We start from the raw sequence: 17,486 nt of genomic DNA, 5'->3' as shown, positions 1-17,486 counted from the left end.
CATACCAGTAAGAGAGTGAGGAGAAAGAGTGTGTATCGTGTCTGAAGTTTAGTTCTCCTACAAGTAACTGCACAAACTACACAGAGTACCACTAAGTCAATGAGAAGAATAAAAGTTTATAAAATTAATCAAGATTTACTGAATTTCTCCATAACATACTTCTTTGGGAAAAATTCAAAGAAACAGCAATACTAGTTAACAGTATTCAGGAAAATGCTCAAATTTTAAACAAAGGCGTTTTTTTCTCTGCACAATGTGAGTACTACTAGCTCCTACCTCCTAGGACACTTAAGTGCACTACTAAGCTGCAGGAATGCATGGAGACAGTCTGGTTAAACCACTGTCATGCGGTGAGCTCACGGTAAGTGGAGGCAAAACAAAGTAAAGTGTTACCTGGAATATACTGGCTCCATACGGTGTTCTCCAGGCGTTCAGAAGGTTGTCCTTTCCAGTGCTTACAAACCATTTGCCTAGAGGAAGAGGGTTTCAAAGCAAGCAAGTGTTTGTGATACTCTGTCAGACACCCGAGAGATTCTCTTTACAGAGCTTCAAGCTATTCACAGAAAACTCATCTAATTTATGCAACAAACAGGAGGGGTTTTATTTTTTTCCGCTATAAAAATAAGACCTACTCTCCTAGATTTAATGAGTCATTTATACTATGACAAGAACAAAGTGGATTAATGCCAGAAAATTACATGGCATTAGGGAAGTAGGCATGTGTACGGAAGTAGTATAATTTTGAAGAGGGACACATTAATGAAGTACAGAACGGGACTTAAAAAGGATCAGCAGGACGGCGGAAGGAATGATTCTGGCTGACAGGAAATGGACCTCCAGTGGGCCCGCTTACCACAATGGGCAAACTTGAGCGACAGCACGCAGCTCTCGTGAAGGTGCAGCTGGTATTTGTCTGGCTTGGTGACGTGTAACACCTCCACATTGCTGTTCTCCATCCCCACGGCGAGCCATTCTCCGGTTGGGCAGTAGCCCAGAGAAAAGATCTAGAATCACAACAGGTGACAATGGTTACAGAGAACATATTTCTTTACCTGGGGAGAACTGTTTCTTCTGGGGATACTACTTAAATTGTAAAGGAAATCAAGACAATTCCAATTGTACAGGGGAAGAAAATCAAAGCCAAATGGGTGATCCCAAAGTAATGAGACAGATCCCCACAATATAATTTTAAATTATATAAAATTCAAATATATACACAGTAATGGACTTTGACATGAAAACCTGCTAAAAGCTTATGAAAGATTTCTCAACCCTTTAATAAAATGCATACCATTGTATTTTAATAGAAAACTATGGAATTTTCACCTATCTAATCTAGAGTCAGACGTTGACTGTCTCATGGTAAAGAAACTGCCCCTTCTTAAGTATGGCTTCTATGTCACAAAACCATGGCTTCTGACATGCAACGGGCACTGCACCGCACCTGTGAGGTAAAGTCGTGCTGCTGCAGCTGCCGCCCTTCACGCAGGTCCCAGGATCGGACCGTGTTGTCCAAGCCGCCCGTCCAGAGCTTGGTGCCATCATTAGAAATGTCAATACAGCTGGCCCCGTCGGTGTGGCCCTGGAATTGCCTGGAAATGTCAAAATGGAGGGAAAATCCTTGAAAAGTTCGTCTTTAGGTGAACTCACGTTAAAATTCCTCAGCCATCAATTTTGTTGCAGGTCCTATTGGTAGATTTTATTTGTTTTCTAATTATTCAAAGTAATAACAAAGCATCCATGTAGAAGAGATTCGTAAGTTGAGATGCTGCACTTCCTGTACTTTTTGTGTATCTTTAAACACTTAGGAAGCACGTGTGCAGGGGCTGGGCGCAGGGAGCAGCAGGACCCCCTCTGCCGGTGGGCAACAGTGTGTCCGCAGGTGGCTGCTCGAGGCCAGGAGCTCTCAAGCAAGGCACACGGGAAGACATGCAGGGTGACTCAGCTCCCACAGGAGCTGGTAAACTGTCAAAAGCACTGAGGGGAAGAAGGGATTAGAAACAGTTCCTCTTAAGAGCCTTACCCAAAGGGAACAAAGCGATGACTATTTTGTTTTTAGAATCATATTACAGAGCTTAGTCCTGCCTAATATCTTCCAGACAGACAGCAGAGGCCTCTTCTCCCTGCCTACACCCCCGCCTTGTAGCGAGGCTTGATTACAACCTTCTCACTCCCCTCGGCAGATTACACCTCCTGCTTCCTGCTCTCCCCGGTGCTGTGCTGACGTGTGGAGACCTGTTTCAGGGCCTCACATATCAACACTCTCCTGCACACTCATTTCCAAACAGGCATCTTAGTTATGTCTCTCCATCCTTAAAGGTGGGACTACAGATAACTCAGACCTTTTCAGGGTGAACAGCATCGAATGCATGCGTGGGCCCACGGGAAGTGCTTAATAACCATTTGCTGAGGAAACGAACAGGTCAGATGCGCATGGCACGGAGAACAGCACCATGCACCGTGAATCTTCTCAGGGAGGGTCTATCGGCAATGTTGGTTTGCTAGCAAGCACAGATGGCAGATTACAGGTGTTTAACAAGCTCACGAGGTCATGGAAACCTTATGTACAGTAATTATGTAAAAGTGACCATATTTTTTTAAAAACCTGAATTGATGCTGTTTAGTATAATGTCAAAAAGAAAAAGAAAAAAGAAAGCCAACCTCATTTGATAAAGTTCAAATAATGCAGCAAACAAGATTCTACACTGATGATTTGCTTTTCACATCTTAAAGTGGGCCTATTAACAATTTCCAGTAAGGCAATTCTATTTTCTCTTTCAGGGAGACAGGCGTACAGATTTCGGGCACAGTGTGGTACAAGTAGCTCCTCCTCACAGCCTGGTGAGGAGTCCTGCCAACCCACCTCACCAGCGTCTGGTTGTGCAGGTCCCACACCGCGATGTTGCCGTCGCTGCAGCAGGAGAAGCAGACCTTGGAGTCGGGGCTGATGGCCAGGGCGTAGCAGGCGGGGGCCGAGGACGTCAGCTCTGCCTTGATGCGCGGGGTTGGAGCGGCCAGGTCCCAAATGGACAGAGTGCTGGCTTCCCCTCCCACAATTAGGGTGCGACCATCAGGGAGCAATCGGCAGGAACGGATGTAGTTATCCCTGTTCTGTAGAGACAAAACCATCAAGAGATTACTCATGAGGAAAGGAAAACAGCATTAACATGAGAGCAGAAATTCATAAAAGTATTGTGTTCCCTCCTGGTTTTAATGAGCCATTTCTACTTACGACAATGATAAAGTGGATTAATGCTAGAAAATTACATGAAATTAGGGAAGTACTTAAACTTGATCTACAAAATTTAGTACTGAGATATTTAATCTTAATTAGCATATAAATGCAAAGATACAGACCCACTCCCACCACCACCAAATCAATCAGCTGTCTGAGTCATTTGCACACACAGGCGCATGCTCACAGGGGCGCAGCAGCCCTCACAGCCCTGGGGAAGCCATGCGTGGGGGCCTGGCACACTCCACCCGGCGGGGGAGAGGTCCTACTCCTGATGCCCAAACTGTCGGGGGCTAAACACACCTAAGAGTCTCTTCCTTTCACCTGGCTAAAGGCGTCATGGGTTCCACTGGCTACGCAGCACTAGCTGGAGGCAAGAAATGATCAAAAAGTGTTAAATAACAGAAAAGAAAATTTCCTCCCAGTTCATGAGGCCATGGGAATCTTGCACGTTAATTATGTTAAATTTACCCAGCACTGTGCTGTAGCAAAACTCCTACTGCTAGTCTAAGGAAGAAAATCAAACTAAAATTTCCTAAAAAACCTCAAGGACAAATACCCATGAAATAGCTAAGGATTTGTCACATGGAGTATGAAGTTACTCCTGTCTCACAATGTGACAGGCAGGTCACGGCACTTAGCTGTCCTCCTACTTTTCCTACACTACTTTATGAGACAGGAAAACAAGCGCTGTGCCTGCTTGCAGGCACCGGGCCGGCTGAATGACAGCTGTCCTGGTGCAGTGTCATGTGAAGAACTGGACAGAACTGGACATTAATTCTGCCTTAAGGAACTGAAAGAAGACATGCCTCTTCACCGGCGCTCTGAATCTCCACGTGAAAGACCACAAACCACTGAAAACAACAACCCACTTGGGATAAATACTGTGTTGTTTGCATATCCTGGTCTCAGCATCCCGTCCTATTTTCTGAATGGAGGTCTAAGCCCTGTCCATCCATGTGCACTCACCAGACAGTCGAGCTGAGAGACAGGGCTCTTATTGCCGGGGTGGCTGATGTCCCAGACCTTGACGCAGCCCTTCCCACCCGTGTACACATGTCTTGTGGGGTTGCTGATGGTCACCGCGCACACCACTTCCCCGTGGTTCAGGGTGTTGATCTGGCGAGCGTGTCGGGGGATGCCGGGTCCAATGAGGGCGTCCGGGGGGAAAGGGACCGGCTGCATCTGGCCGTCGGCCGTCACGTGGAAGGAGTATGCTCTAAGGCAGTGGAGAGGAGAAAAGATAGGAAGAAGGGAATGTAAACAATGTTGCCTGATCAATGTAATAAGATGGAACATAAAATATTTTCAGTGGTACTTATAGATCTGCAAACAAGTCGAGTTTATGTAGTACAGTGGAAAGAACGTAATTGTCAAGAGTCACAGAGCTAGACCTATAATCAAACCTTGGGCCAACTCTTCACCAGCTGCTCTGTGACATCAGTAGTTACTTAGCCTCTCTGAAGCCTTAACATCTTTAAAATGGAGAGAATGCTACTCACACTTCACAGAGAGTAAAATAAGACAGCCAGTGCCCTGTACAGTACTTATCCCTTCAGGGCACTGCCTCCTACTTTGGATGATTCAGAAGCCTGTGACGAGATCTTTGCCTATGGATCATTTCATGCCAATTAAGACGTACTAATTTGAGGTCAATAAGCCAAAATTACAAAGATTTAAGGAGTCTCCAGGCCTACATGGTGAAATGGCAGATGTGCCACAAAAAGGACTAAAAAAAAGAAACTCCTATCAGACTTGATAATAACACATTCTAGTAATCCTATATGGAATCAGAATCTGAAAAAGTATTTGTGTGACTGCCCCAAAGCCCCACCTGTGAACACCTACCAGCAGCTCCATCTCCAATGAAGCATTTGGTTCTAAATGCAACTTAAGTCAGAGCAGCTCCCTCAACAGGCATCTCTAGTCTCAGGGCACCGAAGTCAGGGAGGGGACGACATGGGGCTGTTCTGACACATCTGGAGGCAGGAGAAGTCCGAGGTAGGTGGGTGGGAGCTGGGCCTGCCTTGGGGGTACCTTGGGCAATCGCCCATTTGAAATGATGTTACTCTGCTTTGGCATGGAGCTTTGGAATGTGCTCTGCTCATGGAAGAAATGTACGAAGGACATACCAAAGGAAAGCTTTTGTGGGTACACAAAAGACAGGAATTTGGAGCAAACTGCAGAATTTTAGAATGGAATCAAAAGTTTATGGGTCCTTAATGCAAAAATCTATAGGCCAGTCATGCATCAAAACTCAGCTCGTCACTGAGGGGACCCACGAAGGATGAAGCACGCACACGGCTACGGGAGACGTGGGCACCAGAGAGGGGAGGGCTTTCTCCTCCTCTGCTGCCTACAGAGCAAGACTCAGAACTGGGCTGCAGAGGAAAGGCAGTATGTTAGCCTTGCTGGCGGGGGAGAAGGGTGAGAGGTAGGACGACAACAGATGATTTGACTTCTTTGGTCAAATCCACAGAAGCTGGAGAGACAGCGACGTGTGACCCGAGGAGACAAGAGGTACTTCGGATGCCTCTAAAGCTTGGGACCCAGGTGACTAGGGAGACCGCAGTACATGAAAGGGTTTGGTCTTCCTCACCTTGGAGGCCTAGGGGAACCCAAACAGCTTGACCTGAGGTTGAGCATTGTGATTCAGGAGAGAAGTGAGGTTAGAAAGATCAAGGTCTGGACATCCACAAGGAAGGGACAGTTGAAGCTAAGGAGCAAAAAAGAATGATCCTGGAGCAGAGTATGCCGTGAGCAGAACAGACACAGACTCTAACAGCATGCTTACTTTTCAGGAATCTCCAGCAAGGGCAACAGAGGAAGTAGGTAATCAGGGGAAGAGGATAGATAAACCAGAAAGGGAGAGGTGGTGGCTCATTACATGACAACTTACTAGGAGATTCATTCCCTCAACGCGTGCTTCCTGGCCCCCGAGTGTGCCGGCACCCATGCTGACAGGACTGGGGGTACAACAGAAAGAAAAACCCACATGCCCTGTCCTCCTGAAGTTACAGCCTGAGGGAGAGTAGGGCAGCCAGCAGGTAGAAGGGCAAATTCATCAGTGAGGGTTTCACACAAGTAAATATAAAAATGTCAGGCGGTCAGTGCTGTGAACAGTGTCCACACTATGGCTCTCCGGGAATCCGGCAGACTGAGGAGGACAGGCAAGGATGCCATGAGGAGCAAAAGTATGGCAAAGTAGAGTGAGATACAGTGCTTATTATCTAGTCAGAAAATATTTATTAAATGACTAATATGAGTCAAGTTCTAGCGGGTGCTGGGGAATCAAGGTAAGACAGACAAAGTAAGTCCCCAACCTCCAGAGCCTACCTCCTAGACGGGAAAACACACCTCACATAAGCAGGGAAATAACCGCAAAGGTGGTTAAATGCCATCTCTCTTACATAGGTGCACACACACTTTTACCTTCAGATATAAGACTGAAAATGCCCCAAGAGGCCTGAAGCGGCGTACGAGCTGAGACTTGAAGGACGGACAGAGGCCTTGCACATGCCAAAGGGGAGCGCAGCGGGAAGGGGGACAGCAAATGCAAGTCCTGGAAGCAGAACCAAGTGGGAAGGCCAGGCTCAGTGCAGAGTGACAAGGTGAAGGAAGAGAGGCAGGGGCAAGGTTAACAAGGGCTCTGCTAGGCTGTGGAGAGGCCTGCAGGTATTATTCTGAGTAGAAGAAAAGTCACTGAAGACTTTTGGGTAGGGCAGTGAGTGACATATTTAGTTAGTGTTTCAAAGGACAATTGTGGCTGCTAGATGACAGGGGGCAGAATAGAAGAAGGGAAACTAGTGGGAGGGGGGCTAGTGCAGTAATATAGGGGAGAAGCAGGTGGCTAGGGTTTGGGGGGTTGCGAGAAAGCTGGGAATAAATTTACAATTCAAAAAAAATTACTCTGGCTGAGAAAGTAGAGGGGACTGTGCTGGATGGGACGTTTGAATTTTGAAGGTGACACAGTGAGGGGTGACGACAAGGTCTTCTTTGTGAGTCTGTGAGTAGGTAAGGGAAGTTGAGAGGGGCAGAAGTTCACTAGAGGTGATGTGGTGCAGTTACTCGGGGACTGACCTTGTGAACGCCAGTCACCCAGGACAGTGGTGCACTCTGCTGGGAGGCAGACTCCGGGTCCTTAACAGAGAGGGGGAATGCCCCCAACAGTGCGGAAAAGCAGTCAGTCCGATGGCACAAGCCCGAAAGGCATAGCATTCTCATAAACAGGTAGAAGAGTTTGGTTTTGGAGAAAGCAGAGAGGGGTTTTGGGGGGTGGGGGGGAGAGACGGTGATGACGATGACACAGCCTTTATCGCCCCACCATGGCCCCGAGGACTGCGGGTGTGAGATAAATATTGAAAGGACACCCCTTAAGAGGGCTGCGGTGGAGGAGGCCCCTCAGGAGACAGCCAGGTGTCGGCTCAGGCAAGGAGGGAAGGTGGTGATGCTTGTAGAGAAAGGCCGAGATTCTGAGGGATTCCAACCGAGAAATAGGCTAATTGATTTAGCAATTAAGAGGTCATGAAGAGTAAATCTTAAAGGCGGCGAAAGAAAGGTTATTCCAAGTTTAGATGGCGTTATACATGCTTAATGATAATTTACTTGAAAAGACATCCCCCTTCTCTCCTCTCTAGGATCACTAAATGGTTTTTAAAGAGCCTTGAGAGTTTAAATAGTTAAGAAACCAGACACACAATTTCTTTTGAGGTTTTTAATAGGACAATTCTTCCGTTCAACCACGACCACTCGGTGAACACCTACTATGTTCCTGGAACTCCCTTCCGAAGAATTTCAAGAGCCTATTTGCATTTAGGTCATAATGCGACCCCCTCTGCTGCTACAAGCATATGGGGGATACTGAAGACTGGAAAAGATAAAGCTCTAGTATATACTGTTTATCAGATTTCAACAAACTCTTTGATGTGTACATATAATAAGTACTGGAATGAGTAATAAAAGCCAACCTTTCTCAAAATTAGACTTACTGAAGCTTGAAGAACTGTTTTTTTTTTCTATCCAACTAGATGCATCACTAAGCACACTTCCTGGCCACATACTCTGATCTGTGTCATGCTAAGAATACAGAATCAGGTGAGGCATTGGCCTTGCCCACAAACAGCTTACCGTCTAGGAATTATGAGAAAAGTACAGAAGTGACTATAATACCGGGTAGAAGGTGCAAAGTAGGAAGTTCTGTGGAGGTTCAACAAAGAAGGCTAAGGCTTATGTTTCATGAGAGACATGGTACTAGAGATGGATTTTACTGAATGGAAGGATTTCACTGGGAGGAAGGAAGATGGAAAAACAATTCCAAGGATGGGAAGTAAGGAGGCAGGGGAATAGCAGAAAACAAGGGCTTAAAAATGAGGTATCCAGAAATTCATTTATTCAACAATTACTCCATGGTAGGTGGCCGGAAGAACTGGCCTAAGCACAATCTGATAAAACACATCACATATATGTATACATATGAATAGGTATCAGTGTAATGACATAAAAGGGAAGTGTTAGAATGCCAGCCTGAGAACATCACAAATAGAATTTAATGAAGGACACTTAAAGATTTCTGATACACTTGGAGGGAACTGCAGAGGGATCAACCAATTTAGGATGAACTGAACATGGACAAAACCCTAGTGGAAGAAGTTCAAAGGTAACTGGGTGGATCATTTAGCTGAGGCTTTTTGCCTTGGTATTAATTCCAGGGACTGAGATTGTGAGTAAGGCCTTTATAGAGTTACAGGGTCCAGAGAACCGCTGCTAGAATGACACTGATATTGACGAATGACAGGTGTTCATGAAAGTTCTACAAAGCCCTCCTCATTGCTCTTGCCTCTTCTCCCTACCTCTACACCTCCAACCTTTGCCCCACCTCCCTACCCTGCTCCATTTTGTTGCTGTATTCTTTTTACTCTGTATTTCTCTCAGCTTTCTAATATTGCACTGATGTTATAATAAATGTAATTGATAAGGACTTAGTGGTTAGGTGCGATATATACATTTTGGGGGGGCAGGGAAAGGGGGTAGGATACTACTGGGGCAAAGCCATTCATAGAATAAATTTGGTAACAAGCAGTACAATGGTAGGAGGAATAAGAACTAATTATTTCAATGATCTAGATGAGATATAACAAGGGTCCTGAACTAGAAAGAAGAAAAGGCTATCATACTAGAAGTATGATATAGAATTCTGTGGAACTGAACTTAGCTTGGACTGTCTGACAGAACTGTACTTCAAACAATCAAGGAATCTGCAAATCATTCTTTTTCAAACATGTACATCACAGTTCCTGTATTTAGATCATCACTTTGTGATGAAAACCCAGCTTAAAGGTCCTCCTCTTCCCACAGTCCACCTCCTTCACCTTCCGTAAGAGGCCCCATTCTGTAATGTTACACTCTCCTTTCTCATACTTTGTAACACCTTCTCCAGGTTTTCAGTGTCCCAAGACTGAACTAGACCTTAAATTCATAATTACAGGTCTGGTGATCATACTTTATAAAGTATGATACAAAAGTAGGTTCTGTAAGTAGTATGTGCACCCACTAGTAGTTAAGTCAGTCAACAAATAATTGAGGATTTACTGTGTGCCCAGAGTGTTCCTATTTGAAAAATCTTTCTATAAAAACAAATAAATACAACACCAAGGAAAGATTTCTGAATTGTGAGCAGCCTAAAACCTATAAACCTGAGGTCTGTTGTTTTGGCTGAATTCACATGCCATAGCCTATTATACAATTAGTACCACAGTTTTAATCGAATACTTCCACACTATTTATAGAAGTCTTATTTAAGCAGAGGTGAGGAAGAGAGTCCATTTTTGGATTCTGTTGAAATTAAACTATGTTGTCATTCCAATTACATACTGAGTGGAACCCTTGCTAATTTACCAGAATAGACACGAGGAGCCACTGTGAATTACCAAACAAATGCTATTTTATTCATTAGTTTGAAACATTCACTTCATTATAATTTTTGATAATATCTAGCAATTCATTTTGTAAAAGTAATTAGGACAGAGATGCTCAATTCCTTTAAGTCTTTCTGGAGATGGCTGCTTGCTGCATGTGTGTGGTGAGGGAGCCAGGTGATTTATTATGTTTTATGTTCTAGCACAAAAAAATAGTTTGTCTGTTAAAAATATGCACAACACAACGTTTCCCAGTTCTGTATCTTATAACCTGAAGAGTCATACAATCATTATAATCATTTCTTCTGCAGATCTATAATAAAATCATATTATCTCTATGTGCATAAATGACTGTGAATTTATGTCTTGATGCCCTGTTGCATGAGGACACACCAATAACGGGAATGTGGAGTCTAACTTAATCCACTCTTCTTTAGCCATTTCTGCCCCCTACAGTACGTTGTATCGCATCGGAGGCTGAAAAACTGATAGAGCCCTGGGGCAAAGCTGACAGAAAGTAATGCTGCAGTTGACTGAATAGCCACCTTGTACCAAACATGGTACTAAACATGGAACATATTGTTTTACTTCATCCTCACGTTCTCCCTGTCAGGCAGTGCCCGCTCTGGTTTACAGATAAGCCAACCGAAGCTCACCAAGTTAAGAAATTGCATAAACTCGTTCTCTAGCTGTCCATTGGTAGAGTCAGAATGAAAACTAGATCAGCCCCACTCCAGAACCCATACTCTGTGGACCACACCACCCTCCTTGAGGTCCCTAGTATCATTTGCCAATTGCATTAGTTGTGACTCTATCACTCCCGGGAACTAAAAATCCCAACTATCCTCCTTCCCCATCAACCCTTCCAAAAGGAATTCAAAATTTTTATAATGCTGAGCATCAAGACTGGGGGAAGGAAGGGAGACCTGGCTAAAGGTTCAGAAGTACCATCTGAATCAGACCAGCTATGATTCTACTGCGGTTCAAATGGCTCAAACCCTCCAAACCAAGGATAACACTGCTTCTTGAAACACACCTAACACAGTCTTACCTCTTGCAGCCTCTGGGCAGCAGCTGAGACAAAAAGCACGACCTCATTTGCTCTGGTGGTTATACTATGGCTGTGTGTGCAACCACTGCGTAAGGGATGACTACAGTATCTAAACACAGGACAGTGCCTCCTCCCGAAGGGAATGCTCCCATTCCCACAGCTTCATATGGAGCTCACGGGTATTTGAGTTATTTGATTATCCCTTTGACCTTGTTATTTAGGTCACTGCATGCAAACGACCAAACTTTCACCTCCAAATACATCAGAGTTCTTGGTCAATAAGACTTGTCGGTCAGTAAACAACTATTTGCAGAACACACGGTAAGTACACAGAAATTCTATGATAGTTGATTATACTCTTAATTCTCAAGGAACTTGAAGTCGAATTTGCCTTGCCTCCCTTATTAATCAGTCAAATATTTACTGAACGACTTGACTATGGGGCCAGCATGTGTGTGATCCACTAGAAAAGTTAGGGTACCATCTATATGTAAAGCAGCAAGTTACACAAAGAAGAACCAAGAGTTTGAGGTATCTGGTGGAAAGTGAAGAAAGGGTCAAGGTCAGGAATGATTAACACTGAGGGGCAGGAAACCTGGGGGGTAAAAAGGGGACACGTAGGAAACAAAAAGCTGACAAGTTTCTGAGCATACAGTTGATAAATAAATAAGCAATGGGAAGTCAGGGAAAGGAAAGATTGGCACATATATTCACTCATTCATCCATCCAACAGGTATAAATTGTGACAAACAACCATGAGCCAGGTACCATTCTAGGTACTTTTCTGTAACTGCACAGAAAAGATTTCTGCTACTCTGTTATTATGGAACTTACATTCAAGCAGGGATAGGCACATAATGGCTGTAGACAGATATGAAAAGGGCAAGGAACAGAAAAGAACGATGATGCGGGAAAAGAGAAAGAAGGATGCTCTTTTAGATAGTGTTACCAGGGTAGAAGGCTCCTAAGTGACATCTTGGCAAGACCTGAAGTGAGAGAGGGGGCCACAGCAGACCTGAAGTGTGCAGGAAGGACCAGAAAGAGCAAATGCCCCAAGGTAGGCAAGCCAGTAGGGAAGCCTCTGAGAGAAGGAGACTCAGCTGCTCCTGAGGGCCAAGTCCGGGAAGCAGAGGGCACGTGAGAGAACACGAGAGACTGCAGAAGCAGCATGCTATACAGCATGTACGGTGTCAGACAGGATGCCAATGGAAAGAGCAACAAGAATAAAACAACATGTGAAAAAGAGAGGAGGAAAAAAAGCAAGCTGGGATTTTAAAGGAAAAGCCAGTGTTATTTTACAGTAAATTCTTTGTATCTGGGAAGATGAAGCCAATTGAAAGGTACACTGGGTTGAAATGAAGGATAAGGAATGAGATATGGCAAGATGACAATGTACAAGAGGCTGGAACAATGATGCGCCTGAGTTTTACATTCACAACTCAAGGGGGCTGTGAATACAAGGACTCCCAGCTCCCACGACAAGGAGCCAACTGACAATGGAGCAAGCCACCTCCTCTGGAAACACAACTGGGCACAAAACCACACTTCTTTCTTTTCAGCCTTTGAACTTAGGTATGTTTTTCCCAACATGCTAACATTTTGAGCATTCAGATTTGCATGTAGGACTCTTTTTTTTTTCCAAGGCAACAAAAGAATTGTCTTGAGAACAGTAAGAGATGAAGAAAAAACCTGACTGCGGGAAATGCCTCAGCAATTTGCAATTCCATATTAGCAGCTCAAGATTTTAAATTGAAAACACAAAACCCCACCTCATTACCTCTTTCCTTGTGCTAAGAGAAAATGGAAAATACTTTGCAAGGGAAAAAAAAAAAAGAAAACAAGCCAGGGGGACTCTCCACATTGTCTAGATAGAAGTGCTCAGAGTCTGAAGGGCTGGCCCCACGGTGGGCAGGGGTGCAGAGTACTCACGGTTTTCCTCCTGGAATGCCTGTCAGGTTTGGGGGAATGGCTGGCACGCGCATGTGATGGTGTGGATCAAATCCAACCTGAAATTGTTCATAAGCGAAACAATAAAAACAGAGTTACCTTTTACTCATTCCATCTAAAACCTGAGAGAACAGATTCTTTAAATAAGATTTTAGAAATGTATGCAGAGGTATTTATTTGTTAATGAAATGATAGGATGTAGGACTTCATCGTAACATATTGGGAGAGGAACACCCATAAAAATATACTAATAATTATTCATGTTCATTACGGAAATGAAGCATTCACTAAATTGTTACTATACACTTTTGTAGCTTTAAAGTTTTTAAATTATATATAAAATTAAAAAAATATTCCCTCACCTTACCAAAGAAAATGGATGTAATCACATATAGTTTACTTTATAATACACACTACAAATAACTCAAATTATACAAACCACATTTTATGTATGACAATCCTCTGTGCTCCGAAATTCAGTGTATTCTGTAAAAAGCCACAAACGTACCACTGGTGACCTCCCGTAGGCAGCGGCAGCGGCGGCGGCGGCAGCAGCCGCGCTCATCTGCGGGGAGATGTTGTGCAGCCCCGCGTAGGCGGCTCCAGGGCTGGTCAGCTCCCCGTTCATCCCAGCGTGGGGCACGATCCCAAATGGGGTTGGGTACGGACAAGGAACTGCCATCGGTGTCCTTAGGCTTGAGGCTACGGACCAAAATGGAAGGAGAAAAGAGAAAAACCAAAAACACAGGAAACAATAATGAAGTTAGACGTTCTTATATATATTTAAAAAATAGGACTGATGGATCAAATAAACGTATTTTAATGTTCACAATGTTATTCAAGCCTTCATGGTTCATTCATTCACCTTATTTTACTGAACACCTACTATGTGCCAGGCATTGTAGGTGCCAGATGCTTGGTTTGGGTTAAATAACTCTGTCAAATAGCCATTCAGTGCTGGTTAGTAACATTCCCAATGAACCGCACTCTTTAAACTGCTTTAATTTCTTTTAAAAACAAGCAACTTATAAATATATAGAAAAACATTTTTCTTACTAACCCAAAGGGTCAACGCCTGGCGGTTTTCCAGGTACAGGCCTCAGTCCAGGAGTGGAGTTACTGCCTGGGGTGGGTGCATCGGTTCGTGGAGTAGGGGTATTGGACTTTGAAACAGGAGTGGTAGATTTTTCATTCTAACAAGAGATGCAACAAGATACACTTGCAATGAGAACACAGCTTTAACAATGATGTTTAAAAACAATGCTGTTTAAAAACAATGCTGTTTTACATTTTAAAAGGTAAAGAAAAAGGAAAGAAAAAAACGAAAAAAAGGTTCTTTAGCTTGGGTCCTTATTTTCATTAATTAAAAAGAGCTAAAATAAGGGTTCCCCGAGACCACAAAACCAATGTTCAAGAGAACACATACTGAAGCTGAATTAAGGGCAGAATAGACCATTTCCAGGAAACTGGTTAGGGTCAGATGGAGGGAGACAAATCCCATGCTCTGACCAGCCCACCACTTGCTGGTGGCTTTGATTTACGATCAAATGGTTTGAGTTGGGCTGCTGGTGGACTGTTAAACCACAGGTCCCATCATAAAAGATCCAAGCCCGAACCACCATACAGATCAGCACAGAGGAGCCGCCATTACAAAAGGCCCAAAGGCCAAGAGAGAACAGAGAAAAACGTAAACTAGCTCTCTGTGAGACATGCCCCCCTAATTTGCAGAAAAACTGACAAATTTTCTTTCCTTCAGCTGTGAATTCAAACAGTTATTTAAAACCGAAGTTGTCTTTTTTGTTGTTAATGTTATATCATGAGGAAGTATGGTGAGGAAAAAGAAAAACACACCACACAGAAATGCAATTAACTACATAGCCACAGAAGAAGGGGTTACACAGGGAGATTACCCTGACTTGCCAGCAGTTTCATTCTGAATTGTGATTTGTGGTGTGAGTCAAGGTACATTTTTGTAAATGACAGATTACTTTTTAGATAGGAAGAGAAAATTATTGCAGTCATATATAGCTTGGTAATTCAAACAAAGCTAGCAACAAAATCACATCCAAGCCAAAAACTAAATTTACCATAAACCACAAGTGACAAAACTATCTCTGTAACTCCAGTGTGTGCTTCTTCATCTTCACTACGACGCGTTTCACTCAATTTCCCCATCTCCCTCCTCTAGCCTTGCACCAAGACTCACAAAACAAACATCCATCACTGACAAGTCAGTAAACCCATCTGTTCCAAAAATACTTTTGTTGAGTAAACTTCAATGCTGAACATACACATACGTTTGGAAATAAAAGTCCTATAGAAAAATGTAAAAAATACAAAATTAAAAAATTAGTGAAACCCAACCATACTGAAACAGGCACCACTAAGGAAGACGATGAAGCACTTACAAGGCTGAGTTCTTTGGATTTGGAGGAAGGAGTACTGCTGGAGGACGCGATTGAGGCCGGGCTGATGGGGGCGTCTTTCTTGAGCAGGCGTGTCTTGTCCAGGCCGTTCTCTCTCGGGGAATGTGCTGGGCTCCCCCGAGGGGAGGACGGATCCTGCGAAGGAACACCTCGGGTATTAATGCAGCTCAGCCCACTCACAATGCTGGAGTACTTGGGTGTGGACGTTTCTAGCTGAAAGTATTTAAGAGCTTCGATAATCTTCAGACTCACCAAATCACTGAAGAAAATATTCAGTATTGAGCTCAAAGAAAATACTACAAATTTATAGTATTTATTTAAAACAAAAATCAACACCCTAAAAATTTGCAAGTCACTTGTCAGTGCGATCTGCAGGCTAACTAACCACAAAGGTCTGGTGTGCGTTCATGGTGGCGGTAAAACACACTAGTGCATCATAGAAAAGAATCGCAGTAACAAAAGTGTCAGTAACGTATAAAATCAGTAATGCACCAATTTTCCAGGTAAATGTAAAATGGGTCCTATAGAAATGAAGAAAACATTGCAGATACTAATTGTTAGGACACCGGTCATTGTCAGAGCTGAGTAAGAATAGGAAGTGAGCTGTACACATACCTCATTGGAAACGTCAACCACCAAGTTGTCATCACTCTTCTCACCATCGCTGTCCTGCATCAACAATTGACAAGTATTACCTACTCCCCCAGTAAAAAAAAAAAAAAAAAAAACACAAAAGAAGAAGCCACCAGACTTACCCTAGACAAGTCCAAACTAACTGGACATGCTTTATAAAAAGGAACTGCACCAAACAATGCTAAACACTCTACAATGTACTACCATGTTCTTTCAGCCTCAGCTGAAAGTTGTGAGGCAGGTAATATAATGATTCCACTTTACAGTTTGAGAAACTCAAGCTCATGTGGTTTCCTTGCTCCTGTAGCGTATGAGCAGAAAACTGGCATACCTACACTGAACCTGCCTGCACATGGGTGTCATTTGTTCTGTGTTTTTTAAAAACTGGGTAAGTAGCCACAATTTTAAAAATGGGAGTTTTCACATGGAAATGCTGGTTTTCAGCCTTTCCCCCGCCATGAGGTCTGCAGTCTTGCTAAGCACCACCACAGGGAGCAGAGTGGGGCCTGCCTGCCTCCAAACCAGCACCATCCAGCTTGCTCCCTTTACTGTGGGACCTAAAAGGACCAGTCAGTGAAGAAAACTGAGTGTCAGTCCATGCCAGGGACATCCTGGATGTCTCTGTATACACCATGGGCTTTCTAGATTCCTCAGCACATCGAAACATTTTACAGACCTTCTATGATTTTATATTTTTCCTTAAGATTTCTAGCTACCCACAAAAAATTTAGCCACCTTGAAATATATGGCGGGAAACAAACACATCTACGGAAATAATAATATGGAACACACAAGTATTCTGCTAGTTGCCAGATGAAGCACTCTACTCTCCTCACACACAAGTGTGCGCTCACCTGCACCCACACAGGACTTGGGGCTAGACAACTATGACAAAGCTACCACTGCGATGATTTATTTTTCCTCTTAGGATGTTGTTATCCTGTATTCTAGAGTTTTGGCTGATAACAGTCAAAGGGTAAAATGGATGCTAATAAAAAGCAGGGTAAACGGGCCTCCCCAAAGCAAAGGTGAATGAACCTACATAACGAGCTGCAATTTCCTTTTCTTCAGTTTTCTGCTTTTTGCTGTCAGAGGAATAATCCGTGGAGTTTCTGTGCTTCTCAGCACCTCGGAAACTGGCCGACGGGGATACAGAAGAGCTCTGAAAGTAGAAAAAGAAGCAGGGTTGAGAAATGGTCATCCATTTAACAGTGTGATTTTTTTAAGTCACTTGAGACTTTATCTCCTTTTTGTACATTAGTGTACATTTGCAAAGCTGT

At 43.7% G+C, this 17,486-nt stretch overlaps 1 protein-coding gene across 6 annotated transcripts in view; it reads right to left on the bottom strand.

Moving 5' to 3' along the window:
* LOC114493155 (transducin-like enhancer protein 4) overlaps positions 1–17,486 on the bottom strand; it is a 145,509-nt gene that overhangs the window by 2,961 nt on the left and 125,062 nt on the right. For all 6 annotated transcript variants that reach the window (XM_028507888.2, XM_028507895.2, XM_028507948.2 and 3 more), the window contains 11 exons: positions 17,249–17,368; positions 16,189–16,242; positions 15,556–15,708; positions 14,208–14,340; positions 13,656–13,849; positions 13,130–13,206; positions 4,205–4,454; positions 2,864–3,111; positions 1,445–1,592; positions 854–1,004; positions 394–470 (listed from right to left, as the gene is read on the bottom strand). In XM_028507888.2, coding sequence (XP_028363689.1) covers positions 394–470; positions 854–1,004; positions 1,445–1,592; positions 2,864–3,111; positions 4,205–4,454; positions 13,130–13,206; positions 13,656–13,849; positions 14,208–14,340; positions 15,556–15,708; positions 16,189–16,242; positions 17,249–17,368 — 1,605 coding nt within the window. The remainder of the gene's footprint in view (positions 1–393; positions 471–853; positions 1,005–1,444; positions 1,593–2,863; positions 3,112–4,204; positions 4,455–13,129; positions 13,207–13,655; positions 13,850–14,207; positions 14,341–15,555; positions 15,709–16,188; positions 16,243–17,248; positions 17,369–17,486) is intronic.

This window comes from Phyllostomus discolor, chromosome 3 (genome assembly GCF_004126475.2).
Source record: "Phyllostomus discolor isolate MPI-MPIP mPhyDis1 chromosome 3, mPhyDis1.pri.v3, whole genome shotgun sequence".
In the NCBI taxonomy this organism is placed as follows: domain Eukaryota; kingdom Metazoa; phylum Chordata; class Mammalia; order Chiroptera; family Phyllostomidae; genus Phyllostomus; species Phyllostomus discolor.
This window is presented reverse-complemented; position numbering and strand designations above follow the sequence as displayed.